Genomic DNA, 27,889 nt, shown 5'->3' with positions numbered 1-27,889 from the left:
AGGCTCTCCGTGGGGGCGGGGTCTGCCTCTCGACGAAGGCGGGACCATAGTGTCCGCAAGGGGCGGGGTCTGGCGGCTCTGCGGGAGGCGGGGTCAAACTCTTCGTGTGGGAGGGGCCTGCGACTCGGCGGGAGGCGGGGTCAGACTCTGCGTGGGGGCGGAGCCTGCCTCTCGGCAAGGGGCGGGCTCGGGATCTCTGCGGAGGGCGGGGCGCGCCGGGAAAAGTTCCGGGAAGGTGGGCCGCCCCCCACCACCACCCCCGGCCCAGACCCGGCGCGGAAGTTGCCGGCGGTCCGCGCCGTCCCGGCCAGGTCCGCAGCCATGTCGTCCGGGGATGCGGAGTCCGCGGGGCGACAGGGCGCCCCGCGCGCGGCTGCCGCGCTTTGCGGCCTGTACCACGAGGCGGGGCAGCGGCTGAGGCGCCTTCAAGACCAGCTGGCGGCCCGGGACGCCCTCATCGCGCGCCTCCGTGCCCGGCTCGCCGCGCTCGAGGGGGACACGGCACCGTCGCTCGTGGACGCGCTGCTGGAGCAGGTGGCGCGCTTCCGGGAGCAGCTGCGGCAGCGGGACGGCGGCGCCGCGGAGGCCGCGCTGCGCCAGGTGCGGGGCGGCGGGGCCAGGCTTCCCGGGGGCTTCCCGGGGGCTTCCCGGGGGCGCGTGTCCCCCGGAGGGTGCGTGCGGCCGTCGGGCGTGAGGCGTGCGTGGCCTGCCGCGGCTGGGCCGCTGTGTCTGTGGGGTGCTGCGCGGTGCGCGCCGCGAGAGGTGAAAGGGCTGTGGGTCGTGCCGGGTTCTGACGTGCGTGTGCGCGTTGCGTTCTGAGGGGTCCGCACCCGCGTGGGGTCTGAGGGCTGTGTCTGCCGGTGTGAATTCTGAGGGGATGTGTGTGCCTGTGTTGGGTTTTGAGGGGTCTGACCCTTGTTGCGTTTGAAGGAGTGTGTCTTGCTCCCTCAGGTTCTGAGAGGTGTGTGTCCCTGTTGGTTGTGAGGGGTGTTTGTCCTGTCTGATTATACGGGACGTGTGTCGAGTCGATTCTGAGCGGTGTGTGCACGTTAGTGTGTGTGTGGTGTACCATGTGGGGCCTGAGCGGTGTGTGTCCATATTGGTCATGAAGGGTGTGTTTGTTTCAGCGTCGGTTCTGAGGGGTGGTTGTGACCATGTTGGGTTCTTAGTGTTGTGTGTGTGTATTTCTGAGGTGAGTGTGTCTTGGCTTCTGGGGGATGGTGTGCCTTTGTGGAGTCTGATGGTTGCGTCCTGAAGTTTCCGAGGAGTGTGCGCCCATGTTGAGGCCCGGTATGCTTGCGCCTCTCTTGGGTCCTGCGGGATCTGTGCTCCCGGGTTAGTTAAGGGGTGTGTGACATGCTGGTTCTGAGGGGTGTCGGCCCGCCTTGGGTTCTGCGGGTTTGTACCTTTGGTTGTGCTGAGTGGTCTGCTCCCTGGTTGGCTTCTGAGGGATGTGTGTGCCTGTGCGGCTCTGAGGCTTGTCATTGTTGGGCGTGGATCCGCCCATTTTGGTCCTGAAGGGTATGTGTGTCTGTGTTGGTTTTGAGGAGTGTGTGTTTCTATGTTGGGTTCTGGAGGGTGTGTATGTCCATTTCTGTGCCTGTGTTAGTTCTAAGGGTTGTTGTGTCGCTGTTGTTTCTTGGGTGTCTGTTGTACTAGTTTGAGTGATCTGCTCCCCTGTTGGGTCTGGACTGTGTCTGCCCGGGCTCAGTTCTGAGAGGCGTTTGTACTTGTATGGATTCTAAAGGATGTGTGTCTGTACCAGGTCTGAGTGGTGCGTGTGTGTGTTGATTTTGGGATCTGAGATGTGTGTGTGCGCCTGTGTAGAGTCTGAGGGTGTGTCTGCTCCTGTGGTGGGTTCTGAAGGGTAATGTTCCCTGGTTGTGTTGAGGGGTGTGTGTACATGTGTTAATTCTGAGGGTTATGTGCTCATTTTAGATCTGAGGGCTGTGTGCCTGTGTCGTGTCTGAGGGTTATGTGCGCCCATGTTAATTCTAAGGAGCATGTGGTTGTGTTGTTGTTTTTAATTAACTTATTTAACATTTATTTTTAATTGGAGGAATTAAATAGTGTAAAAGCAATTGCTTTACACTATTGTGTTGATTTCTGCCATATATCAACATGAGTCAGCCATAAGAATACATATGTCCCCTTCCTCTTGAACCTTCCTCCTACCCCCCACCCCACCCCCCCTCTCCAGGGTGTCACAGAGCACTGAATTTGAGCTGTGTTATAGAGCAACTTACACTGTAAATTAGTGGCTGTCTGTTTTACACATGGTAATGTGTATGCTACCCCGAATCCATCCCACTCTCCTTCCCCCTCGTGTTGGTTTCGAGGTGTGTTTGTACATGTTGGTGTCTGAGCGGTGTGTGTGTGTGTGAGACTAGGGTCTGTGGGTTGAGTCTGTGTTCTGAAGGGTTTGTTCTTGTGTTGGGTTTTGATGGTTTGTCTGCATTGGTTCTGAATGTGTGTGTGTGTTCACGGTGGGTCCGAGGAGTCTGTGTCCCTGTTGGCATTGAGGGCTGTGTTTCCTGTTTGTGTTCTGAGCGGTGTGTGCCTGTTTTTGGTACAGAGAGTATTTGTCCGTGTTGGTTCTGAGGCGTGTGGGCCCCCATGTTGGATCTGAGGAGTGTGTTTCTGTGTTGGGTTGATGAGTATGTGTTTGTGTTGTGTCTGAGGGTGTGTTGCACACATTGGATCTCATGTTTTTGCTCCCATGTCCAGTTGAGGAAAGTGTGCCATTTAGGTTCTGAGGAGCGGAGTCCTTGTTGGTTCTCAGGCATGTGTGTGCCCGTGTTGTGTCTGTGGGTAGTGTCTGAGTCATTCTCAGTAGTATGTCTGTCTGTGTTAGGTGTGAGGGGTGTGTGTGTGTTGGCTCTGAAGGGTGTCTGCTTGTGCTGGGTTCTGAGCGGAGTATTCCCATATGGGTCTGAGGAGCGTGTTCGTCTCTGCTGGTTTCTGAAGCATATATATTCTGAGTGGTGTGTGTGTCTGTGTGTGTGTTTTGAGTTCTGAGGGGTGTGGGTGCTCATTTGGGCTCTGAGAGGTATGTATGTGTGTTAGATTCTGTAGGTTGTCTTGTCTGTGATGGTTTTGAGGGTTGTGCGTGTGCCGGTATTGAATCTGATGGTTGTGCACCGGCTGAATTCAGAGGGGTCTGCTCCCATGTTGGGTCTGAGGGGTGTGTATCTGTATTGGGTTGTGGGGTGTGTGCCTGTGTGGTGGTATATGAGGCATATGAGCACTTGAATTTGGTTCCCAGGGGTGTTTTTACCTGTGTTGGGTCTTGGGTTTGAGCCCATTTTAGGTTTTGAAGGATGCATATGCACGATCAATTCTGAGGGGTCTGTTGCTGTGCTGGGTTTTGAAGAGTGTGAGCGCCCACAGTGGGCACTCAGGGGTGTGTGTATGTCCATGCTGGGTCTGAAAGGTGTGTGTACCTTTGGGTTCTGAGGGGTGTGTGCCTGTGTTGGGTCTTAGGGATGAGTGTGGGTGTTATTTGTATTTGGAGTGTGTGTGCACATGAAAGGTTCTATGTATGCGTGTGTGCATGTTGAGTTCTGCGTTGTGTGCGCACAGACACGGGGCGCGGGTGTATGTGTAGTACATGACTCTAGGCTCCTGGTGTGTGTGTTGTGTTAGGTTCAGGGCCATGGGAACCCTAATGTCCTGGATCCTTTTAGCCCCAGTTGTGAATGTATCTTTCAGTAATAACACCTCTGCTCTGCTGGGAGTGATGGCAGAGTGGGAAGCTGCCAGTGTCTGAAAACAGACTTAAATCCTTACTTTCTCACTTTCTTATCCTTGTCATTGATATTATGTCTGTCTGCATGAAATATCATTAAATACCCAAATCAGGAGCAAGAGTAATAGTATTCTCCTACACCAGCTGTTTGGAAGTGCCACAGACATTTTGGTGAGCTCTGATCTATTATCCCATTTGGCACATCACTATTATCCAGGTTTTCCCAGGAAAGAATCTAGGCCTGCAAAAGAGGATTTTTTTTTTTTTTTTCCAAAAGAGAATTTTTACTGCCAGGCTTGGCCCTGCAGCCAAGAGTGAAAGACAGACAGACAGACATGCCTTTTTTTTTTTTTTTCTTTTTATAAAAGTAATTTTGAATATCTGAGCAATTGAGGAAAGAGTAAAGAATAAGATAGCCACCGTAATGGCACCTCAGAGTGATAACAAGCGCTAATCTCTTGGCATGCCTCGTCCCTGGTTTTCCTTTAACTATAGGGTTGGTATGCATTTGGCATGGTTGAATTCATGCTGTCTTCTACAGTTTTACTTAATATCATGTGGTTTGCTGAAAGTTTTACTTTCCTTTAGGGTTTTCAGGATTCCTTAACAAAAGAAACAAATTGTTACACAGACAATGCACAGTTCAGTTGCTTCAGACCTGCTCTTTGTTTCACTTTGTGAATCATGAGACTTCTTGGACCCTGGGGGCTAGCCAGACCTGCAGGGTCTCAAGAGATTCCAAGACCCTCTCTCTGTTGTATCTGAAGTACCACTTGATTTACTGGTAACAACCAATGTGCTCGGGGTAGGCACGTCATCCAGGCAGTGACCAAGCAGGTCAGAGGCTTGCTGTTCCGCATCTGAAGCCTGGACAAGACTACTTCCATTTTAATTTCCCTAACATCATGATGTCAGTATTTTCTTGTCTGCATTGTTTTAGATGCCTTTTGGAGACAGATGTCTTCCCCAGTCCAGCTCTCTCCCTCTTCCTGGGGAAGGTGGGTTGTAACCCATCAGGGTAGCAGGAAGTCACGTGGTCTGCGCCGCTGACCTACGCTGTGGACACCAGGAGCTACAGATGGGTATAGAGTGGGGCCCGGAGCCCGTCACTCCCAGAGCAGGATTCTGCTGGCCACAGTGCTCAGTTGCCATGTCTTCCCAGCATCCCGTGGCTCCCAACCTCTAACCAAAGCTCAGATAGAATCCAGTCTGTAGTTCTAGTACTCCCGGTCCTTTTACCTATGACATGTGCGTTTTGTTTCAGGATTTTAAATTATTTAAGGAGCAGTGAAATGGTCTGGTGTCTTATGGAGTTGTCCATTTGTTGCTTACCCCTGCATATCTCTGGGGCTGGTCACAGAGCCTGTGGAAGGATGGAGAGGGGTACGCCTCTCAGAGGCCCTGGGCTCACTGAAGTGACTGCAGAGTGAAGGCGATGAGAGGAGTTGGTTGGCTCGCTCGTCTCATCAGTGGCCATGTCAGCCAGGTGCTTCGGAGCAGAGCCGGACCGCGTGAGCCAGGCCGGTGAGGACCGAGGGCTCCCAGGGAAGACGCTGAGGCTCCCAGGTGTGGAAGGACGGCCAGGTGGTCAGAGCATCTGTGGCCAGGCTGTAGTCCGTGTGTGGTGGGGCCAGATCAGTCTTGAGAATTCTGATCTTTTTTGCTGCCACAGTGGGGCTCAGAGCATACCTTATTTGTTGCACAAGGCCTGGACGGGTGACTGCATAGCTCTTCCCTTTAAGACTTTCTGGAATAATGGTGCTGACTCACTGTGCGGCCTGTAGTTACTCAGCCCTGTCTCATCGCTGCCTGGGAGCTCGCCTCATGGACCCTGCCTGGCCCTGGTACATCAGCTTCTGCCGTTCCTTCTGCCGTGCTGTTTATGAGTGGAGTAGCGTACTCTCTTTAAAATAGGTTATGTTAGGTTTTGTGTGTATGTATTCGATGTGTGTTTCTTTTTTTTTTTTTTTTTTTTACCATCTGTCTCCATACCTCTTTTAATCTTGTGTAACAAACTCTATATCCATCAAACAATAATTTCCCATCTCTCTATTTTGTCCCACCCCATCCCACTAGCAACCACCATTTTACTTTATCTCTATGATTTTGGCTACTGTAGAAACCTCCTATAAATGAGATAATACACTATCTTTTCATGACTAGTTTATTTCACCGAGCATGATGTCCTCAAGGTTCATCTGTGTTGTAACATGTGTCAGAATTTCCTTCCTTTTTCAGGCTTCATTATGTGTATACCACATTTTGCTTTTGTCTATTCATCTGTTGCTGGACACTTGGGATTTCTTCCATGTTTTAGCTCCTACAAATATCACTGCTGTTATGAACTTAACTGTGTAAATATCTCTTTGAGATCCTGCTTTCAGTTCTTTTGGGTCTTTATCCAGAAGTGGAATTGCCAAATTGCTGGATTGTGTGATATTTCTATTTTTAATTTCTTGAGGGACTTCCATACTGTTTTTCCACAGTGGCTGTGCCATTTTACATTCCCATAAACAGGGCAGAAGGGTTCCAGTTTTTCCACATCCTAACCGACATTGCTATTTTCTGTATTTTTGTTAGTAGGCAGCCTAATAGGTGTGTGGTAATTTAGTACAAGGGCTTCCCTGGTGGCTCAGTGGTAAAGAATCCACCTGCCAGTGCAGGCGACGCAGGTTTGATCCTTGAGTAGGGAAGATCCCCTAGAGAAGGAGACGGCAGCCCACTCCAATGTTCTTGCCTGGGACATCCCATGGACGGAGGAGCCTGGCGGGGTGCAGTCTATGGGTTCACGAAGAGTTGGACGTGACTGAGCAACTAAACAATAAGAACGATTTAGTACAAAATTACTGTAGTTTTGATTTGCAATTCCTTATAGTGATAAGTGACGTTGAGCATCATTTCGTGTGCTTATTAGCCATTTGTATATTTTCTTTGAAGAAATGTCAAGTCCTTTGCCCAGTTTTAAAGATACTTACTTAGTTGGTTGCATCAGGTCTTGGTCGCGGCCTGCGGGATCTTTGGTTGTGGCTCATGGGCTCTCGTCGCAGCGCGCAGGCTGCAGTACCTGCAGGCTCAGCAGCCGCAGCACACAGCTTCTGCGGGCGTGGCTCGTAGGCCTGGCTGCTCTGCGGTGGGGTCTGAATTCCCCAACCAGGGATAGTCCCGGCGTCCCCTGCATCGCAGGGTGGATTCTTAACCACTGGACCACAGGGAAGTCCTTGCCTGTTTTTGAACTGGGTTATTTTGTTGAATTTCAGGAGTAATCTATATGTGCTGGATACTAATCCCTTATCAGATATATAATTTGCAAAATTTCATCTCATTCTGTAGGTTGCCTTTTTGCTCCATGCTGCTAAGTCACTTCAGTCGTGTCCGACTCTGTGTGACCCCAAAGACAGCAGCCCACCAGGCTCCCCCGTCTCTGGGATTCTCCAGGCAAGAACACTGGAGTGAGTTGCCATTTCCTTCTCCAATGCATGAAAGTGAAAAATGAAAGTGAAGTCACTCAGTTGTGTCCGACTCTTAGCGACCCCATGGACTGCAGCCTACCAGGCTCCTCCATGGGATTTTCCAGGCAAGAGTACTGGAGTGGGGTGCCATTGCCTTCTCCAATGGATAGTGTCTTTTCCTGTGCAAAATTTTTAAACTTTCATTTAAAAAATTGCAAATCTGTCTGTGTTTTCTTCTGCTACCCGTGCCTCGGGTGCCATACCCAAGAAATCATTGTCAAATGCAATGTTATGAAGATTTTGCCGTATGTTTCTGCTAAGAGTTTTATAGTTTAAGGTGTTACATTGAAGTCTTTGGTCCATTTTGAGGTAATTCTCATGTATTTTTAAAAAACTGTTTATTTGTTTTTGGCTGCAGTAGGTCTTTGCTGCTGTGCATGGCTCTGGCTGCGGTGAGTGGACTTCTCATTGCAGCGGCTTCTCTTGTTGTGGAGCAAGGACTCTGGGGCGTGCAGGCTTCGGGAGCTGTGACTCCGCATTGTGTGGGTTCTTCCCAGACCAGGGGTCGAACCTGTGCCCTCTGCATTGGCAAGTGGATTCTTAACCCCTGGCCCACCACACAAGTCCTCGTGTATGGTTTTAGATAAAGGCCCAACTTCATTCTTTGGCATGTGGATATCCAGTTTTCCCAGCACCATTTTTTGAAAAGACTGTCTTTTCCCCATTGAAAGGTCTTAGTACCCTTCTCTGGAGACAGAGATGGCAACCCACTCCAGTGTTCTTGCCTGGAGAATCCCAGGGATGGGGTCGCACAGAGTCGGACACGACTGAAGTGACTTAGCAGCAGTACCCTTCTCAAAACCATTTGTCTATGCAGGGGATTTCCGGGCTCTGTATTGTTTTCATTGGTCTCTATGTTTGTCTTTATGTCAGTGCTGCACTGTTTTGATTACTGAAGCTTTGTAGTAAGTTTTGAAATCAGGAAGTGTTCTTTTTTTTTTTTTTTAATATTGCTTTGGCTATTTGGGGTCCTTCCAGATTGCATATGAATTTTATGATCAGTTATTCTATTTCTGCAAAAAAAGAATCATTGAGATTTTTCAGTTTTTGTCTGGGCTGCACAGCTTGAAGGTTCCAAAGCTCCAAAGAATAGCAGGGAGAGAAAAGAAAGCCTACCTCAGTGATCAATGCAAAGAAATAGAGGAAAACAATAGAATGGGAAAGACTAGAGATCTCTTTAAGAAAATTAGAGATACCAATGAACATTTCATGCAAAGATGGGCACAATAAAGGACAGAAATAGGATGGATCTAACAGAAGCAGACAATATTAAGAAGCAGTGGCAAGAATACACAGAAGAACTATACAAAAAATATCTTCATGACCCATAAAACCACGATGGTGTGATCACTCACCTAGAGCCAAACATTCTGGAGTTCAAAGTCAAGTAGGCCTTAGGAATTATCACTACAAACAAAGCTAGTGGAGGTGATGGAATTCCAGCTGAGCTATTTCAAATCCTGAAAGATGATGCTGTGAAAGTGTTGCACTCAGTATGCCAGCAAATCTGGAAAACTCAGCAGTGGCCACAGAACTGGAAAAGGTCAGTTTTCATTCCAATCCCAAAGAAAGGCAAAGCCAAAGAATGCTCAAACTACCGCACAGTTGTACTCATCTCACACGCTAGCAAAGTGATGCTCAGAATTCTCCAAGCCAGGCTTCAGCAGTACATGAACTGTGAATTTCTAGATGTTCAAGCTGGATTTAGAAAAGACAGTGAAAGTCACTCACTTGTGTCCAACTCTTTGCAACCTATACAGTCCATGGAATTCTCCAGGCCAGAATACTGGAGTGGGTAGCCTTTCCCTTCTCCAGGGGATCTTCCCAACCTAGGGATCGAACCCAGGTCTCCCACATTACAGCTGGATTCCTTGCCAGCTGAGCCACAGGGAAGCCCGAGAATACTTGAGTGGGTAGCCTATCCCTTCTGCAGTGGCTCTTCCCAACCAAGGAATTGAACTGGGGTCTTCTGCATAACAGGAGGATTCTTTATCAACTGAGCTATCAGGGAAGCCAGAAAAGGCAGAGGAATCGGAGATCAAATTGCCAACGTCCTTTGGATCATAGAAAAAGCAAGAGAATTCCAGAAAAACATCTGCTTTATTGACTATGCCAAAGGCTTTGACTGTGTGGATCACAACAAACTCTGGAAAATTCTTAAAGAGATGGGAATACCAGAGCATCTTACCTCCTTCCTGAGAAATCTGTATGCAGGTCAAGAAGCAACAGTTAGAACCAGGCATGAAACAACAGACTGATTCCAGATTGGGAAAGGAGTACGTCAAGGCTGTATATTGTCACCCTGCTTATTTAACTTATATGCAGAGTATATCATGTGAAATGCTGGGCTGGATAAAGCACAAACTGGAATTAAGATTTTCGGAAGAAATATCAATAACCTCGGATATGTAGATGACACCACCCTTGTGACAGAAAGCAAAGAGGAACTAAAGAGCCTCTTGATGAAAGTGAAAGAGGGGAGTGTAAAAGCTGTCTTAAAACTCAATATTCAAAAAGCAAAGATTATGGCATCCGGTCCCATCACTTCATGGCAAACAAATGGGGAAACAATGGAAACAGTGACAAACTTTTGTTTTCTTGGGCTCCAGAATCACTGCAGATGGTGACTGCAGCCATGAAATTAAAAGACACCTGCTCCTTGGAAGAAAAGCTATGACAAACCTAGACAGCTTTAAAAAGCAGAGACATCAGTTTGCCAACAAAGGTCTGGATAGTCACAGCTATGGTTTTTCCAGTGGTCACGTATGGATGTGAGAGTTGGACCATGAAGAAGGCTGAATGCCAAACAATTGATGCTTTTGAACTATGATGCTGGAGAAAACCCTTGAGAGTCCTTTGGATAGCAAGGAGATCCAACCAGTCCATCCTAAAGGAAATCAGTCCTGAATATTCACTGGAAGGACTGATGCTGAAGCTGAAGATCCAAAACTTTGGCCACCTGATGCAAAGAACTGACTGATTTGAAAAGACCCTGATGCTGGGAAAGATTGAAGGCAGGAGGAGAAGGGGATGACAGAGGATGAGATTGTTGGATGACATCACCGACTTGATGGACATGAGTTTGAGCAGTCTCTGGAAGTTGGTGATGGACAGGGAAGCTTGGCGTGCTGCAGTCCATGGGGTCACAAAGAGTTGGACACAACTGAGCGACTGAGCTGAACTGCACAGCTTGCGGGATCTTAGTTCCCTGACCAGGGATTGAACCCAGTCCACAGCCATGAGAACACTGAGTCCTAACCACTGGATTGCCAGGGGATTCCCTGGGATTTTGATAGAGATCACATTGACTTTGTAGATCACGTTGAATAATATTGACAAGATTAAATTTTCTTATCTTTGAACATTGGATATATTTCCATTTATTTATGTCTTCTTTAATTTTTTGGGGGGACATGTGTGGCATGTGGGATCTTAGTTTCCGATCAAACCTATACCCCCTGCACTGGGACAGGGAGTCTTAACCACTGGACCACCCTAGAAGTTCTTCTTTAATTTCTTTCAGTAATATTTTATAGTTTTCATTGTACAAGTCTTTCACCTCCTTGATTAAATTAATTCCTAAGTATTCTTTTTGATGCTGTTTTAAGTGGAATTGGCTTTGTAATTTCCCCCCCAGATTCTTCATTGTTAGTGTATTGAAATACAGCAGTGCATGGTTTTCATGTGTTCATTTGTATCCTGCTCAATTGCTGGATTCATTTATTCTCTCCAACAGGGGTGTGTGTGTGTGTGTGTGTGTGTGTGTGTGTCTGTGTGTCTGTGTGTCTGTGTGTGTATGTGCATTTGTGATCTTAAGAGTTTTCTATATATATCTGCCAATATATCATCTGCTAACAGGTATCATTTTACTTCCTTTCCAATTGGATGTGTTTTGTTTTTTTTCTTGCCTAATTGCTCTGGCTAGAATTTCCAGGACTATATTGAATAGTAGTGATGAAAGCCCGTATCCTTGTCTTGTTTTTTTTCCTTGTCTTGTTTTTGATCTTAGAGGAAAAGCTTTCAGTCTTTTACCGTTGAGTATGGTATTTGCAGATGGTGACTACAGTCATGAAAGTAAAAGACACTCCTTGGAAGCAAAGCTATGACAAACCTAGACAGTGTATTAAAAAGAAGAGACTTTTTACTTTGCTGAAAAAGGTCTGTATAGTCAAAGTTGTGGTTTTTCCAGTAGTTGTTTATGGATGTAAGAGTTGGACCATACAGAAGGCTGAGCGCTGAAGAACTGATGCTTTCGAATTGTGGTGCTGGAGAAGACTCTTCAGAATCTCTTGGACTGCAAGAAGATCAAACAAATGAATCTTAAATCAACTCTAAGTATTCATTGGAAGGACTGATACTGAAGTTGAAGCTCCAATACTTTGGCCACCTGATGCGAAGAGCCAACTCATTAGAAAAGACCCTGATGCTGGGAAAGATTGAGGGCAAGAGGAGGAGAAGGGACGACAGAGGATAAGACGGTTGGATGGCGTCACGGACTCAACAGACATCAGCTGAGCACACTGGGAGATGGGTTGCAAAGAGTTGGACGTTAACTTTGCCACTGAACAGCAACACGTTATTTGCTGTGGGTTTTTCATATGATTTTTGTTATGCAGAAGTCATTTCATTTTGTTCCTGTGTGTTGCGTGTTTTTATTATAAAAGTGTTGAATTTTGTCAAGTGCCTTTCTGCATCACTTGATATGATCGTATGTTTTCTTCCCCTTCCTTCTAATAATGTCGTGTGTTACATTGATCAACTCCTTTTTCCCTCCCTTCCTTTTTTTGATGAAATATGTTTGTGAACGTAACCACAGCAGAGTACTGTTATTACCTAAATCTACATGTAACAAGTGTGATGAAAAATGTTGTGATTAGAAAAGATTAATAATAGCACTCTCATTTCATTGCAAGGAATTGATGCTGTCATAGATAGAAAACAAACATGAAACACATAATTTCGTTGGAAAACCTCATTCTCATATTGTTATTGCTTGTTAGATATTAATCAACAGTTACCTAATTGTCTTCAGATATGGTGTGTGAACTTGGAGGAGGGCATGGCATCACACTCCAGTGTTCTTGCCTAAAGAAGCCCATGAACAGAAGAGCCTGGTGGGCTACAGTCCATGAGGTCACAGAGAGTGAGACATGACTGCGTGATCATGTGTGCATGCACTTTATTGAGAATTTTTGCATCATTGTTCATAAGGGATATTAGTCTGTTGCTGTCTTGTGTCTTTGGCTGCTGACCTCACAGAATAAGTTAGGAAATGTTCCCTCCTCTTCAGTTTTTTGGAAGAGTTTGGGAGGAATTGGTATTATTAATGTTTCTTATTTAAATGCTGGATAGAATTCACTGATAAAATATTCAGTTTCAAGACTTTTTTTTTTTGTAGGGAGATATTTTTAAAAAATAATTTCTTTTTGGCTGTCTGGGTCTTAGTTGCTGTGCAGGCTTTTCTCTAGCTGCAGAGAGCAGGGGCTACTCTGCCGCGGGGCGCGGGCTTCTCAGCATGTGGCTTCTCTTTAGGAGCACGGACTCCAGGCACGTGGGCTTCAGTCGTTGGTATTCCCGGGCTCTGGAGCACAGGCCAATAGTTGTGGTGCACAGTCTTAGCTGCTCTGCAGCATCTGGGATCTTCCGTGATCAGGGTTTGAACCCGTGTCTTCTGCACTGACAGGAGGATTCTTTACCATTGAGCCACCAGGGCAGCCCTGTGGGCAGATTTTTGACACTGATTCGGTCTCCTTACTATTGATGGTTAGATGTCTGTTCAGTTTTTGTTTCTCTGTGATTTGGTTTTGGTAGAAATTGTGTTTCTAAGAATTTGTTTCATCTAGATTATCTGATTTGCTGGTTTATAGTTCATAGTACTCATTTATAATCATTTTTATTTTCATAGAATTGGCAGTAATATCTCTGCTTACATTGCTGATTTTAGTAATTAGTGTCTTCTTTCTGTTTGTAATCTGTCTAGTGAAACTTTCATCCATTTTGCTGATCTTTCTGAAGAACCAACTTTTGGTTTCATTGATTTCTCTTATAGTTTTTCTGTTCCCTATTTCATTTATCTCTGCCCTAATCTTTATTTTTCCTTCCTTTTGCTAGCTTTGGGTTTAGTTTGTTCTTTCTTTTCTAGTTCCTTAGCTTGTAAAGTTACATTGCTGATTGGAGATCTTTCTCAGTTTATTGTTGTTGTTCAGTCACTGAGTCGTGTCCAACTCTTTGTGACCCCATGGACTGCAGCACACCAGGCTTCCCTGTCCTTCACCAGCTCCTGGAGTTTGCTCAGACTCATGTCCATTGAGCCGGTGATGCCATTCAACCATCTCATCCTCTGTCGCCCCCTTCTCCTCCTGCCCTCAATCTTTCCCCGCATCAGGGTCTTTTCCAGTGAGTTGGCTCTTCGCATCAGGTGGCCAAAGTATTGGAGCTTCAGCATCAGTCCTTCCAATGAATATTCAGGGTTGATTTCCTTTAGGATTGACTGGTTTGACACTCTTTGCTGTCTAAAGGACTCTTAAGAGTCTTCTCCAGCACCACAGTTCAAAAACATCAAGTCTTTGGCGCTCAGCCTTCCTAATGGTCCAACTCTCACATTCGTACATGACTACTGGAGAAACCATAGCTTTGACTAGACACCCACCGTAGAGCCGCCTGGTGGGTGATCCACAGACGGGAGAACAATTATACCAACGAGGTTCAAACACTGTTGGAAAAGTTCTAGGGGCCACAACAGACTTCCCAACCTGGTGATCCGGAAAGGAACTGGCTTCCCAGGGAATCTGCTCTTGAAGCCAGCGGGATGTGATTACAGAACTTCAAAGGACTGGGCAAAGAGGCAAAGCCTTGTGTGCACCAGGACCCAGGAGAAAGGGGCAGTGACCCCCCAAGAGCCTGAGCCAGACTTGCCTGGGAGCGTGCGAGAGTCTGGAAGAGGCGTGGGTCGGCAGTGGTTAGCCGTGCGCTCGGGGCACTGGCAGCAGCAGTCCCGGGAGGCGCGGCCTGCTGGCCTCGGCCCTCTCGGCAGAGGTCACCGTTACCCCTACCATAGAGCCTACAGCCTGCAGAACAGATGGTGACTCTAGGACTGGACTGCCTCAGGCCAAACTACAGGGAAGACGCACAGCCCCACCCATCAGCAGAAAGTTGGATTAAAGATTCAATGAGCATGGCCCTGCTCACCAGAGCAAGACCCAGTTTTCCCCACAGCCAGCCCCTCCCATCAGGAAGCTTGCACAAACCTCTTATCCTTCTCCATCAGAAGGCAGACAGAATGGAAAACACAATCACAGAGAACTAACCAAAATGATCACATGGACCACAGCCTTGTCTAACTCAATGAAACTATGAGCCATGCTGTGTAGGGCCACCTGAGACGGATAGGTCATGGTGGAGAGTTTTGACAAAATGTGGTCCACTGGAGAAGGGAATGGCAAACCACTTAAGCATTCTTGCCTTGAAAACCCCATGAACAGTATGAAAAGGCAAAAAGATATGACACTGAAAGATGAACTCCCCAGGTTGGTAGATGCCCAGAATATTACTGGAGAAGAGCAGAAAAGTAGCTCCAGAAGGAATGAAAAGGCTGAGCCAAAGTGGAAACAACGCCCAGTTGTGGATGTGTCTGGTGGTGAAGGTAAAGTCCAGTGCTGTAAATAAAAAGATTGCATAGGAACCAGGGATATTAGGTCCATAAACCAAGGTAAATTGATTTACTTTGGTCAAACAAGAGTTGGCAAGAGTGAAATCGACATTTTAAGATTTAGTACACTAAAATGGATGACAATGGGCGAATTTAACTCAGATGACCATTACATCTATTACTGTGGGCAAGAATCCCATGGAAGAAATAGAGTAGCCCTCACAGTCAACAAGAGTCTGAAATGCAGTACTTGGGTGCAGTCTCAAAAATGGCAGAATGATCTTGGTTTGTTTCCAAGGCAAACCATTCAGTCACACAGTAATCCAGGTCTATGCCCCAGCCACTAACGCAGAAGAAGCTGAAGTTGAATGGTTCTATGAAGACCTACAAGACCTTCTAGAACTAACACCAAAAAAAGATGTCCTTTTTATTATAGGGGACTGGAATGCAAAAGTAGGAAGTCAAAAGATACTTGACGTAACAGGCAAGTTTGGCCTTGGAGTATAAAATGAAGCAGGGCAAAAACTAACAGAGAACGCACTGGTCATAGCAAACACCCTCTTCCAACAACACAAGAGATGACTCTACACATGGACATCGCCAGATGGTCAATACCAAAATCAGATTGATTATATTCTTTGCAGCCGAAGATGGAGTCAGCAAAAATAAGACCAGGAGCTGACTGTGGCTCCCATAATGAGTTCCTTATTGTAAAACTCAGACTTAAATTGAAGAAAGTAGGGAAAGCCACTAGCCTATTCAGGTATGACCTAAATCAAATCTCTTATGATTATACAATGGAAGTTTGACAAATAGATTCAAGAGATTGGATTTGATAGACAGAGTGCCTGAAGAACTATGGACAGAGGTTCTTAACATTGTACAGGAGGCGGAAATCAAAACCATCCCCATGAAAAAGAAATTCTACAAGGCAAATTGGTTGTCTGAGGAGGCCTCACAAACAGCTGGGAAAAGAAGAGAAATGAAAGGCAAAGAAGAAAAGGAAAGCCATCTGAATGCTGAATTCTATAGACTAGTAAGGAGAGATAAGAAAGCCTTAAGTGAACAATGCAAAGAAATAGAGGAAAACAATAAAATGGGAAAGACTAGAGATGTCTCCAAGAAAAGTAGAAATAGCAAGGGAACATTTGGTGTAAACATGGGCACAATAGAGGATAGAAACAGTGTGGACCTAACAGAACTAGAAGAGGTGGCAAGCATACACAGAAGAACTACACAAAAAAGGTCTTAATGACCCAGATAACCATGAAGGTGTGATCACTCACCTAGAGCCAGACATCCTGGAATGCGAAGTCAGGTGGGTCTTAAGAAGCATCACTATGAACAAAGCTAGTAGATAAAGGTGATCCATTTCCAGCTGAGCTATTTGAGATCCTAAAAGATGATGTTAAATTGCTGCACTCAATATGTCTATAAATTTGGAAGACTCAGCATTGGCCACAGGACTGGAAAAGGTCAGTTTTCATTCCAATCCCAAAGAATGGCAATGCCAAAGAATGTTCAAACTACCGCACAATTGCACTCATTTCACGTGCTAGCAAGATAATGCTCAAAATCCTTCAAGCTAGGCTTGATTCAACAGTACGTGAACCAAGAACTTTCAGGTGTACAAGATGGACATAGAAAAGGCAGAGGAGCCAGAAATCAAATTGCCAGCATCAGTTGGATCATAGAAAAAGGCAAAGGAATTCCAGAAAAACATCTGCTTCATTGACTATACAAAAGCCTTTGACTGTGTGGATCATTCTTCAAGAGATGGGAATACCAGACCATTGTACCTGCTTCCTGAGAAACCTGTATCAGGTCAAGAAGCAGCAGTTAGAGCCGGATATAGAACAACGGACTGGTTCCAAATTGGGGAAAGAGTACGTCGAGGCTGTACATCGTCACCCTGCTTATTTAACTTATACGCAGAGCCATCATGAGAAACGCCGGGCTGGAGGAAGCACAAGCTGGAGTCAAAATTGCTGGGAGAGATATCAATTACCTCAGATATGCAGATGACACCACCCTAATGGCAGAAAGCAAGGAGGAACTAAAGAGCCTCCTGAAAGTGAAAGAGGAGGGTGAAAAAGCTGGCTTAAAACTCAACATTCAAAAAACTAAGATCATGGCATCTGGGTCCTGTCACTTCATTCATGGCAAATAGATGGGGAAACAATGGAAACAACGAGAGACTTTATTTTGGGGGGCTCCAAAATCACTGCAGATAGTGATTGCAGCCATGAAATTTTTTAAAAGATGCTTGCTCCTTGGAAGAAAAGCTGTGACTGACCTAGACAGCATATTAAAAAGCAGAGACATTACTTTGCTGACAAAGGTTCCTGTAGCCAAAGCTATGGTTGTTCCAGTAGTCATGTGTGGATGTGAGAGTTGGACCATAAAGAAGTCTTGAGCGCTGAAGCATTGATGCTTTTGAACTGTGGTGCTGGAGAAGACTCTTGAGAGTCCCTTGGACTGTGGAGAGATCCAACCAGTCCATCCTAAAGGAAATCAACCCTGAATAGTCTTTGGAAGGACTGATCCTGAAGCCGAAGCTCCAATACTTTGGCTACCTGATGTGAAGAACTGACTTATTGGAGGGCTGGCCTGGTGCTGGAGGGCTGGATGCCGGGAGGAGGTACTGATGCCTGCTGGCCAGGTCCAGAGAGAGGCCTCTTTTCCTCCTTCAGCCCAGTGGTGAGGTCATCAGGGCCGAAAGGAAGGACGAAGTAGTGGCCTTTCAAGAACGGGCCTTGCCTGGCTTGGCTGTGACACCCGTGAGGTCAGAGGGCTGTGAGGTGTGATGGGCTGATGACGCGCCAGCGCCGGACGCCTTTGGGCAAGATCGCTGCTGGCAGGCTTGATCCGCTGATGCTTCTCACACCCGTTGTCACCAGTCCTGCTGATTTCTCGTGCACCTGGTGCTGGATGTGGCCCGTCTGCCAGGGCCTGACCTCACTTCCTCGCCCGCCGCCCTCGTGGACACCCGCTGTCCCCTCACCACCTTCACGAGTGAGTCCCTGACGTGGAACAAGGACCCAGGGCAGCACCTTCCCCAAGGCCTTTCCTAAGAGAGTCAGGCCAGCTCATTCTTCTAATGGAGTTTCCCTTCCTTCCTGTTTTTCTGATCACTTCTAGACCAAAGTCTGAGGAAAACGGGGAAAAGAGTCCTCTTAAAATCCCCTGAGGGAGCTCTCTGGTGCTCCAGTGGTTAGGACCCTGCACGTTCACCACCAAGGGCCTGGGTTCGATCCCTGGTCAGGAAACAGAGCCTGTAAGCTGCGTGGAAAAATTTCCCCAAGAGAAAGAGGACAAGGCTTTCGGAGGATTTTCTGGTCACCTGGTTAGATGCTGCCATCACGTGCTGGGCTTATCCGTGGATGGGACGTCCCTGATGCTCAGGGAGCAGCTCTCGCCTCACGGACGTGGGTTTGGGCCCAGGGAGGGACCCAGAGCCTGGCCGTGCTCCTGAGCCCCCCAGTTGTTTAATTTATTGAGGTATAGCTGATTTAGTGTTTCATTAATTCCTTCTATACAGCAAAGTGAGTCAGTTACACATACGTATATAACTGTGTATGTATACGTACATGGGTCTGTGTTAGTCGCTTAGTCGTGTCTGGCTCTTTGCAACACCATGGACGGTAGCCCATCTGGGTCCTCTGCCCGTGGGGTTTCCCAGGGAAGAATACTGGAGTGGGCTGCCATGCCCTCCTCCAGGGTGTCTTCCTGACCCAGGGGTTGAACCCAGGCGGGTTCTTTACCGTCTGAGCCGCCAGGGAAGCCCATACGTGTGTGTATGTACGTAGTATGTGCTCTGTTTCGTATTCTTTCCCTGTGGTCTGTCTCAGGATATTGAACACAGTTCCCCGCGCGGTCCAGTAGGGCCTTGTTCATTCATTCTCCGTGTAACAGTGCGCGTCTCCTAACCCCAGACTCCAGCCCAGCCCTCCCGCACTCACCTTGCCCTTGGCGACCACGAGAGGGTCCTCCGCGTGTCAGTGTTTCTGTGTGGTGGGTGTGTTTGTGTCATATTGTAGGTTCCACGTAGAAGCGATATATGGTCTTTGTCTCTCTGTCTTGACTTTATTTTTTTCTTTCTCTGTCTTGACTTTAGTATGATAACCTCTAGGTCCATCCCATCAATTCCTTTTTTTTTTTTTTAATATTTTATTTATTTAGCTGTGCCAGGTCTTAGGTGTAGCATGTGGGATCTAGTTCCCTGACAAGGGCTAGAACTCAGGCCCCCTGCATTGGGAGCTTGCAGTCCCAGCCGCTGGACCAGCAGGGAAATCCCTACAGGCACTTCCTAACCCCGGGCTTAGGCAGACCCAACCATGAGACTTGGAGGGATGTGTCCCGTGGCTGTGTTTGCATAAGGGCTCGCCAGCTGGAGGTGTGTGCTCAGTCAGTCTGTGCTCTGGTGTGAGCCTCTCTAGGTTGAAAAGAACAGGCAGGTTGTGTGCTGCTGTGGGACACATTATTTTACCGAGGAGCAGAAAAGCAGGGCACCAGGACTGCCATCGGGCCCGTTACTGTAAGAATACATGTGCCACACACGCGTGTCAACACCCTGGCCAGACCCCCGGCCGGATCGAGAGTAGTGGTTGCCTCTGGAGAGTGTAGCTGGCTGCTGGGGAAAAGGAAGTTTTAATTTCTTTACTTCTGCACGTTTTTGCTTTGTTCTAAAGCACTTAGGAGAGTGCTCATTGAGGCTTGCGCCTGATGGTGGGGAGGTTCTGGGTCCCTCGTGTGAGCGTGTGAGCGGGTGAGCGTGAGTCCTCCGATGCGCCCTGCCACGCCCCTCCATGCGTGCTCAGGCTCCACCCTGGCTTTCCAGAAGCTGTTTTCTCACGTGTAGGATGGACTGGCTCCTCCTGCTTCACCTCCCTTACGTACTCATCATGGTGGAGATTACTTTGAAAGTGGGACAGCACAGAACCAAGTGCAGAACCCAACTGGGGGCGCTTAAAGCCAGTGGTAATTTGAAGGACTTTGGTTGGGGATATTCGTTTCCCAGAGCTGCTCTATCATAAGCTGGGCAGCCTAAGGCAATAATAGACAGGCTTCCCTGGTGGCGTTGGAGGTAAAGAACCCACCTGCCAATGCAGGAGACGCAAGAGACTTCGGCTCGATCCCTGGGTGGGGAAGACCCCCTGGAGGAGGGCACGGCAGCCCACTGCAGCACTCGTGGCTGGAGAACCCCATGGACAGAGGAGCCTGCGGGCTGCAGTCTGTGGGGTCACAGCGTCGGACACGACTGAGCAGGCAGAGCACAAAGGCAGCAGATACTTGATCTGCTCTAGAGGCCAGAGGCCCCGCATCAGGGTGTGGGCGAGGGGCCTTCTCTTCAGCTTCCAGTGGCTGCTGGCATCCTTGGTGTCCACTGGCTTGTGGACACAGCACTCCAGTCTCTTTCGCCACACGTGGCCTCTTCTGTGTGTCCATACTTGCCTCTTATGAGGACACTGGATGTTGGATTAGGGTCCATCTAATCCAGCGTGCCTTCATCTTAACTAATTACATCCTCACAGACTGAACAGCTCTTTGGAAACAGCTAAATGAAGTCACGTTCCCAGGTGTCGGGGTGAGAACGTGGGCATGGCTTTGGGGGCTGCCCACCGCAGGGGAGTTTCTACTCTTTCTTTCAAGAGGTTTGGGATTGCCACACTTAGTAATTTGATGATGTAAAATCTAACATTATGAGTTTGCTCTTGAAAACAGAATTTTAGATGTTTCAGATAGAACTTTTGGGGCTGAAAACTCCTGAGTTAATCATCCATCCAGAAGCCAGCCTCCGAATGAACGTGTTTGAACGTGTTTGTTACCTACAGATGGGCGTCTGTGCCTCACTGTCTTCTGCTTTGTGACCATTTATTTCTGATGTTGCTTCTTTCAGTCAGATCAGTTCAGTTCAGTCGCTCAGTCGTGTCCGACTCTTTGCGACCCCATGGACTGCAGCACGCCAGGCCTCCCTGTCCATCACCAACTCTCGGAGCTTGCTCAAACTCATGTCCATTGAGTCGGTGATGCCATCCAACCATCTCATCCTCTGTCGTCCCCTTCTCTGCTTTCAATCTTCCCCAGCATCAGGGTCTTTTCCAGTGAGTCACTTCTTTGAATCAGGTGGCCAAAGTAGTGGAGTTTCAAGCTTCAGCATCAGTCCTTCCAGTGAATATTCAGGACTGATTTCCTTTAGGGTGGACTGGTTGGATCTCCTTGCAGTCCAAGGGACTCTCAAGAGTCTTCCTAAGAGTCTTCTCCGGCACCACAGTCAGATCAGTTGCGCTTTTAAATCTTCCCCTTAGGAAATTGAGAGACTCTCGGAGCAGCTGGAGGAGAAGGAGCGGGAGGCACAGCACCTCCTGAGCCAGCCGGGGCTCGAGCGGGAGAAGGAGGTGGCCCTGCTGCGGAGGAGCGTGGCGGAGAAGGAGCGGGCCCGGGCCGCCAGCCACGTCCTGTGTCGTTCCCTGGCTGACGAGACCCACCAGCTGCGGCGGACCCTGGCCGCCACGGCCCACATGTGCCAGCATCTGGCCAAGTGTCTGGATGAACGCCAGGGGACACCAGGGGCCGCGGGGCAGCAGAGCCCTGAGGTAGGCCTTGGGGTCAGCAGGCCTCGCCTTGCGCCTCGGGGAGGGTCTGGGCCGTCCGCCCTCTGGGGATTTCCTCGAGGACGGTGGGGCCTGCAGAATGTCCCCCGAAAGCTGACCTGCAGCTCCCTGGGGCCCCGTGGGGAGGTGGCCCTGCGGTCTCCCCAGCCTCGGCGGAGGTCGGAACAGCAGGGCCGGGCGGGGCAGCAGGGCCGGGCGGGGCAGGAGGGGCGTCCTGAGCGAGCGCTGACGCATGCAGTGGCCGGGTGCCCACACTCCAAGCACTGGGGGGCCTCTGTGTGAGCAGCGCTGGCCCAGGGGGGCCTCTGGTCCAGAGGGGCTGTCAGCTCCAGCGCGGCCTGGCCCCGTTGGGGCCTCGGGCCTGGGCAGGGAGGACACAGGGCCCCACTTGGTGCTGTGCCCCCTGCCTGGTGCTCCTCGGGATGGGGCCTGTGGGGGAGAGCAGTGCGGCTGCAGGGGAGCCGGTGGGTTTCAGCATGAGGAAGCCCCCACCAGAGAAACCAGGGGGCTCCTCCAGGGGCTGTCGGGAGTGGGGCCTGCGGGGTCCTGGCGGTGCAGGGGGCTGTGACAAGTTGGCTGAGAAGCGCGCCCTGGGTGTGGGGCGGTGGGGAGGAGCCCTGCAGCCCCCTAGGAGCAGCTCTGCGGGGCGCGGGGGCGGACCTCGGTCTGAGAATCCCCGTCTCCTGGGGGTGGATCCCACGAAAAGGGAACCTCAGAAAGAACACGGCACATTTGAGAAACCAGAGTGCTCTCTGGGCAGGCCGTGCACTCGTATGATTCTGAGTCACAGGGCCCTTTCTCTCTGGGGATCTGAAAGCCTGTCGTGGTTGGCCTGGGCGCGCCTGGGCCGAGGCTCTAAGCCGGCGTCATTTCTCAGCACTGGTCTTGGCCGAGTCAGCGGGGTTTCCCGAGCCCGCCGGGTTAGCACACGCAGTTCCTTTGTCATTCGAGGGGAATTCTCACAATAATGTCACCGCCATCCATCCGCTTTGTTAAATGACTGAATTTCTGATGGCCTTTCGGTTAGCCCCGCCCACCCTGCTGGGACTGGGTCAGCACGGGGGCTCTTCTAGGCGTGAATCCCGCCAGCCTCGCGAGCCCCAGGGAGGTTGTCGTGGACAGTCAGCGCCTGAAGCTGACCGTGGTCATCCGGACATGACACACCCGACCGGGAGGGACGGCGGGCACGAGGGAGGGGCCTGCTCCTGGCGGCCGGGGGCCCTGGGCCGGGAAGTTCTCTGGTCACAGCGAGCTCGGCTTCCTGCCCCCGCTCCGCCGCAGCCCTCAGCTCTGTGACGCTGGGCGGTCTCCCGCGTGGGGTGGGCTTGGGCGGCCCAGGACCACCCTCCCCTCGGGAAGTGCCTGTCCTTTCCTGTTTCCGTCACACCTGCCGCAAGGTGGCTGCAGGGCCGTCTGCGACTCGGTGCCCGGAAGGTGCGGTCACACGGGGTCTGGTCCCTTTCTCATGCAGCCCGAGTGTGCGGACGGGGACGCCTCTGTGCACGCGGTGGTTGAGAAGTTACGGGAGGAGAACCGGGTGCTGAGGCAGAAGGTGACTCACGTGAGTGTCGGAGATCGCACTTGGGCCTAGTGCCCCGAGCGGACTGCGGGTGAGGGGTTGCCCCTGCCCTGAGGCCGCTTCGGCTGATACACAGGGTCCCCAAAGGCCCGACACGTTTGCCCAAAAGGACGTGTTAAGCACGCCTGGTTGTCCTCCACCCCCAAGTTAATCCGCGTGTTGCTAAATGAGGTGCAGGGATCACTGTCAATCCAGCGTTCAAGCAGCGACTCCGCCATCACCGCGTCCCGGTGGCACCCCCGCCCCCGACTGGGCGGAGCCGGCCTCCACGTGGGGATGGGCCTCGTATTCCGGGCGGGCTCGAGACCACTTTCCGGCCCCCAGGTGGAGGACCTTAACGCGAGGTGGCAGCGCTACGACGCCAGCAGGGACGAATACGTGAGGGGGCTCCACGCGCAGCTGAAGGGCCTGCAGGCCACCCCGGAGCCCGAGCTGATGCGGAAGGAGGTCTCGCGGCTCAACGCACAGTTGGAGGAGAAGATGGATGACTGCGCGGAGGCGCGGCGGGAGCTGGCATCGGCGAAGAGCGCGAGGGACGCGGCGCTGGAGCGCGTGCAGATGCTGGAGCAGCAGGTGCGGCGGGGCGTGGGGTGGGTGCCGGGGGGGCGGGGCTTCCTCCTCCTGACGGGATAGGGGGGCGGGCTTCCTCGTCCTCTTGACGCCGGGAGGCGGGGCCTTCTCGCCCCCGGGGCGGGGCCGCCTCCTCCTCCTGACGGGATAGGGGGGCGGGCTTCCTCTTCCTCCAGACGCTGGGGGGCGGGGCCTTCTCACCTCCCGGGGGGCGGGGCCTCCTCCTCCTCCTGACGGGATAGGGGGGCGGGCTTCCTCTTCCTCCTGACGCCGGGGGGCGGGGCCTTCTCACCTCCCGGGGGGCGGGGCCTCCTCCTCCTCCTGACGGGATAGGGGGGCGGGCTTCCTCTTCCTCCAGACGCTGGGGGGCGGGGCCTTCTCACCTCCCGGGGGGCGGGGCCTCCTCCTCCTCCTGACGGGATAGGGGGGCGGGCTTCCTCTTCCTCCTGACGCCGGGGGGCGGGGCCTTCTCACCTCCCGGGGGGCGGGGCCGCCGCCTCCTGACGGGATAGGGGGACGGGCTTCCTCTTCCTCCTGACGCCGGGGGGCGGGGCCTTCTCACCTCCCGGGGGGCGGGGCCGCCGCCTCCTGACGGGATAGGGGGACGGGCTTCCTCTTCCTCCTGACGCCGGGGGGCGGGGCCTTCTCACCTCCCGGGGGGCGGGGCCTCCTCCTCCTCCTGATGGGATAGGGGGGCGGGCTTCCTCGTCCTCCTGACGCCGGGGGGCGGGGCCTTCTCACCTCCCGGGGGGCGGGGCCTCCTCCTCCTCCTGACGGGATAGGGGGGACGGGCTTCCTCTTCCTCCTGACGCCGGGGGGCGGGGCCTTCTCACCTCCCGGGGGGCGGGGCCGCCGCCTCCTGACGGGATAGGGGGACGGGCTTCCTCTTCCTTCTGACGCCCCCTGATGCCGTCGTCCGCTCTCCGCAGATCCTCGCCTACAAGGACGACTTCACGTCAGAGAGGGCCGACAGGGAGCGGGCGCAGAGCCGCATCCACGAACTGGAGGAGCAGGTGGCCTTGCTGCAGCGCCAGGCGTCCTGGAGACAGGTACAGCCGGGGTCTCCTTGGGCCCGGGGCGGGGGTCGTCTTCGTTTCTCCTTCATGCACTTCGAGCCCTTCTGCGGCTGCCAAGACCTTGGTTCCGCGCCGGGCAGGGCCGCTGTGCCCAGCGCCCGCAAACCTCCGGGTGGCACGTGTGCGTGCTTGGAGGGTGGCACCCGCCGGGGCCTGTCCTGGTCTCGCGGCCCCTCCGTGCTGCGGGTGGCCCCCATGTGGGCCTCTTCCCTCGTGGGCACAGGCGGGAGGTCTGGACCCCTCAGTCGGCCTCGGCACCAGAGTGAAGGTGCGGGTCCCACCAAGCGAAGGACGGGGCTCCAGACCCTGGAGCCGAGACCAGCCTCGGGAGCGGACTCCTGCCTTTTCCTAGGATTCGCGCGAGGCAGCCTCCTGCCGGATTCACACGGGGAGCAGATCTCCCAGATACTTAGAGACCGACGCTTCGGAGCCTGTGGCGGCTGGTGGCCGGAGGCCTGGGACGGGATCCCAGTGGCTGGACCTTCCCGCAGAGGGCGGGTGCTCGGGAGTGACCCAGAGAGGCCAGGGGGACCTGCAGTGCCCCCACTGCCTGCAGTGCTTCAGCGACGAGCAAGGCGAGGAGCTCTTCAGGCACGTGGCCGAGTGCTGCCAGTGAGCCCGGTGGCCCGTGGTGGGCCGGCCCCGCATCAGGATCGGGGCCCCCAGCACAGGCTGGGGGTGCTTCTGAGCCTCCTCCTCGGCTGCTCTTGGGTCAGCAGGAACTTGAGGCGGGGCTGGCGGCAGAGGTAGGGGTTGGAGCTTCTAGCGCGGAGCTGGTCTCCCAAGCAGCCAGGCTGAGGCCATGAGTGGACGGCCATGGGCCAGCACGTGGCCTTGCCCCCTGGGCGGCGTGGAGCCGAGCCCTGAGCTGCACTGAGACACGCTGCGCTGGTGTCCGCCACGCCCCCAGAGGCCGAACACGGATCATGTGACGTTTCTGTAATAAAGGAACTTGCTAAGCGTATGCTGCAAGTGTGTATGGGGGGCTGGGACGCAGGGGCCTGGCCACACTCCACCGGGGTCTGAGTTAGCTGCCGAGGAGACACGCCTGCGGGCTGTTGCCTGTCGGGGCCTCCAGAGCTGTGTGGTCCAGCGTGGGCCCACCCCAGGTGGGAGTCGAGGACGGGCTGAGCGCAGAGCCCTGCAGGGCGTGCGGGGCCATGGGGCCTGTCACCCCGCGAACACTCAGGAGAGCCAGGAGGCTGGGGTTCCTCTTGCCCTTAGTGTGGGCGGGAAGGCGGCACAACAGCAGGGGACACAGCTGGGATCTGAACCCCCGCCACTGGCCCCCTGGCCCTGCTGTGCGGTCTGCGCTCCCCTCTGCGTGAAGCAGCTGCCACCACGCGGGTGCCACGCTGGCCCTCCCACCTGGAGTGTGTGCGCCCTCTCTCTCCGGTTCTGCCCTCCTCCGGGGATAGCTCAGGTGTCAACCCCTCCATGGGATTCCCCACACCCCCCGGTGTCCAGGAGCCTGACTGGAAGCCGTCAGTCTCGAGCGTCACGGGGAGCCTCCATCCTCAGGAGCTGGAGGACCTGGCAGACACCCAAGCGCTTCTTGCAGAGAAAGGAGCCACAGGAGGGGGGCCCTCAGATCCTTGGCTGACCCCTGAACCGGGCAGGCTGAGAGTAAGACCCCACGAATCCTGCGACAGGAACGGGGCTGGCAGGCGGGACGCATGAGCAGAGGCCCCAGCAGCTGTACCTCAGGGTTAGGGGTGGCTACATACCTCAGTTTTCCTTTGAAACCCTCAAGGGGCCACATTTTAGGAGTAAGGTTGACATCTTAGGGCAAAACCAAAACATCCCGCTCTTCCAGGTAGCCAACCAGTAATCTATTGGCCTGCTGGACAAAACCCATCTTTCTTCAGACACAGGTAACAGAATCCACAGTCCAATATACAGTAACAAGTTCAGGACATGTGGGGGAAAAGGCATACTGACGATACGGCCACACAAACACAAGCAAACCAGATGTAGATGCAGATGGTACTAAAAGAAATGTGGATACTATGGAGATTGTTGAGGCTGGTCAAAAGTACTTCTGGGTAAAAATACAGAAAAATGTGCAGAGCATGGGGATGAGTAGACACGGATGAGTACTGATTGTTTAAAACAATAATGGCTTGAAGGTTTTCAGACACGCAAACAACCATGAGAACTTTCTAGGTGGGGGAGCAGAGTGCTTAAGCAACTTACACAGTTATAAGGTTTTTGCATTGATTTACAGTAGGCTAATAAATTACAGGAGCATATTATAATCTCTAGGGTAACCATCTAGGGATGGAAATACTTAATTAAAAAGTTATGGAGGGATTTCCCGAGCAGTCCGGTGGTTAAGACTCTGTACTTACTTATTTATTTGGCTGCCCTGGGTTTTAGTTGCAGCACCGCAAGGTCTTCAGTTGTTGCAGAGTTCAGGTCCTTTAGTTGGGACATGCGAACTCTCAGTTGTGGCATGTGGGATCTAGTTCCCTGATCAGGGATGGAACCCGGGCCCCCGGCATTGGGACCATCAGGGAAGTCCTAAGAAGTCCTCAGACTCTGTACTTCTAACGCGGGGCCAGGGGTTTGATCCCTGATTGGGGATAAAAATCCCAACATATGCAGCAGTAAATAAACTTACCAAATCCTCCAGCTGAAGAACGATTGTCACAGTGGACGCAAATAAAGGTCTTGCCCGTGTGCCCATCAGAAAAGATGAAGACACACCACGCCAACATTAACCAAGAAAATGAGACACTGCACTTTAAGAAAGAAAATGTTACCACAGATAAAGATCAATGTCACACAATGATAAAAAGGTAAATTTATCAGGGGTATATAATATACCCAGATTTGCCTAGGGCTAATAATACCAATATAAAGCATAAGAAGTAGATAAACACATAATCATAGTTGGAGATTTTAACATACCTTTCTAAGTAACTGAAAGAAGCAGGGGGAAAAAATCGGTAAGGATATAGAAGATTAAACCAAAATAATCTACCTGGCCTAATTCATATGTAGAATGTAAGTTATACCCAACAAGTGCTAACTGTAATTCTTTTCAGGTGTACACGGAATGCTTCCAAGAGAGACAAATTAGTGAGTCACAACAATATTCCAAAGAGCTTAATCACTGAATTTGTGATATCTAAGATTCAGT

General features: G+C 51.3%; 1 protein-coding gene across 1 annotated transcript; it reads left to right on the top strand.

Annotated features, from left to right (window-relative positions):
• Positions 1-193: 193 nt before the first annotated feature.
• TNIP2 (TNFAIP3 interacting protein 2) lies at positions 194-25,708 on the top strand. Its single transcript, XM_065914573.1, has 6 exons — positions 194-600; positions 21,214-21,501; positions 22,991-23,080; positions 23,423-23,671; positions 24,598-24,717; positions 25,097-25,708. Exons 1-6 carry the CDS (start codon positions 322-324, stop codon positions 25,358-25,360), a joined length of 1,290 nt encoding a protein of 429 aa, XP_065770645.1. The 5' UTR covers positions 194-321; the 3' UTR covers positions 25,361-25,708.
• The last annotated feature ends 2,181 nt before the right edge of the window (positions 25,709-27,889 follow it).

Source organism: Muntiacus reevesi, chromosome 22 (assembly GCF_963930625.1).
Source record: "Muntiacus reevesi chromosome 22, mMunRee1.1, whole genome shotgun sequence".
Lineage (NCBI taxonomy): Eukaryota > Metazoa > Chordata > Mammalia > Artiodactyla > Cervidae > Muntiacus > Muntiacus reevesi.
Note: the sequence above shows the minus strand (reverse complement) of the source record. Positions and strands in the feature narration are given on the sequence as shown.

Coding starts and splice junctions, on each gene's coding strand:
- TNIP2 (XM_065914573.1), top strand. CDS start 322: ATGTCGTCCGGGGATGCGGAGTCCGCGGGGCGACAGGGCGCCCCGCGC. Junction 601..21,213: donor CGGAGGCCGCGCTGCGCCAG/GTGCGGGGCGGC, acceptor TCTTCCCCTTAG/GAAATTGAGAGACTCTCGGA. Junction 23,081..23,422: donor TGAGGCAGAAGGTGACTCAC/GTGAGTGTCGGA, acceptor TCCGGCCCCCAG/GTGGAGGACCTTAACGCGAG.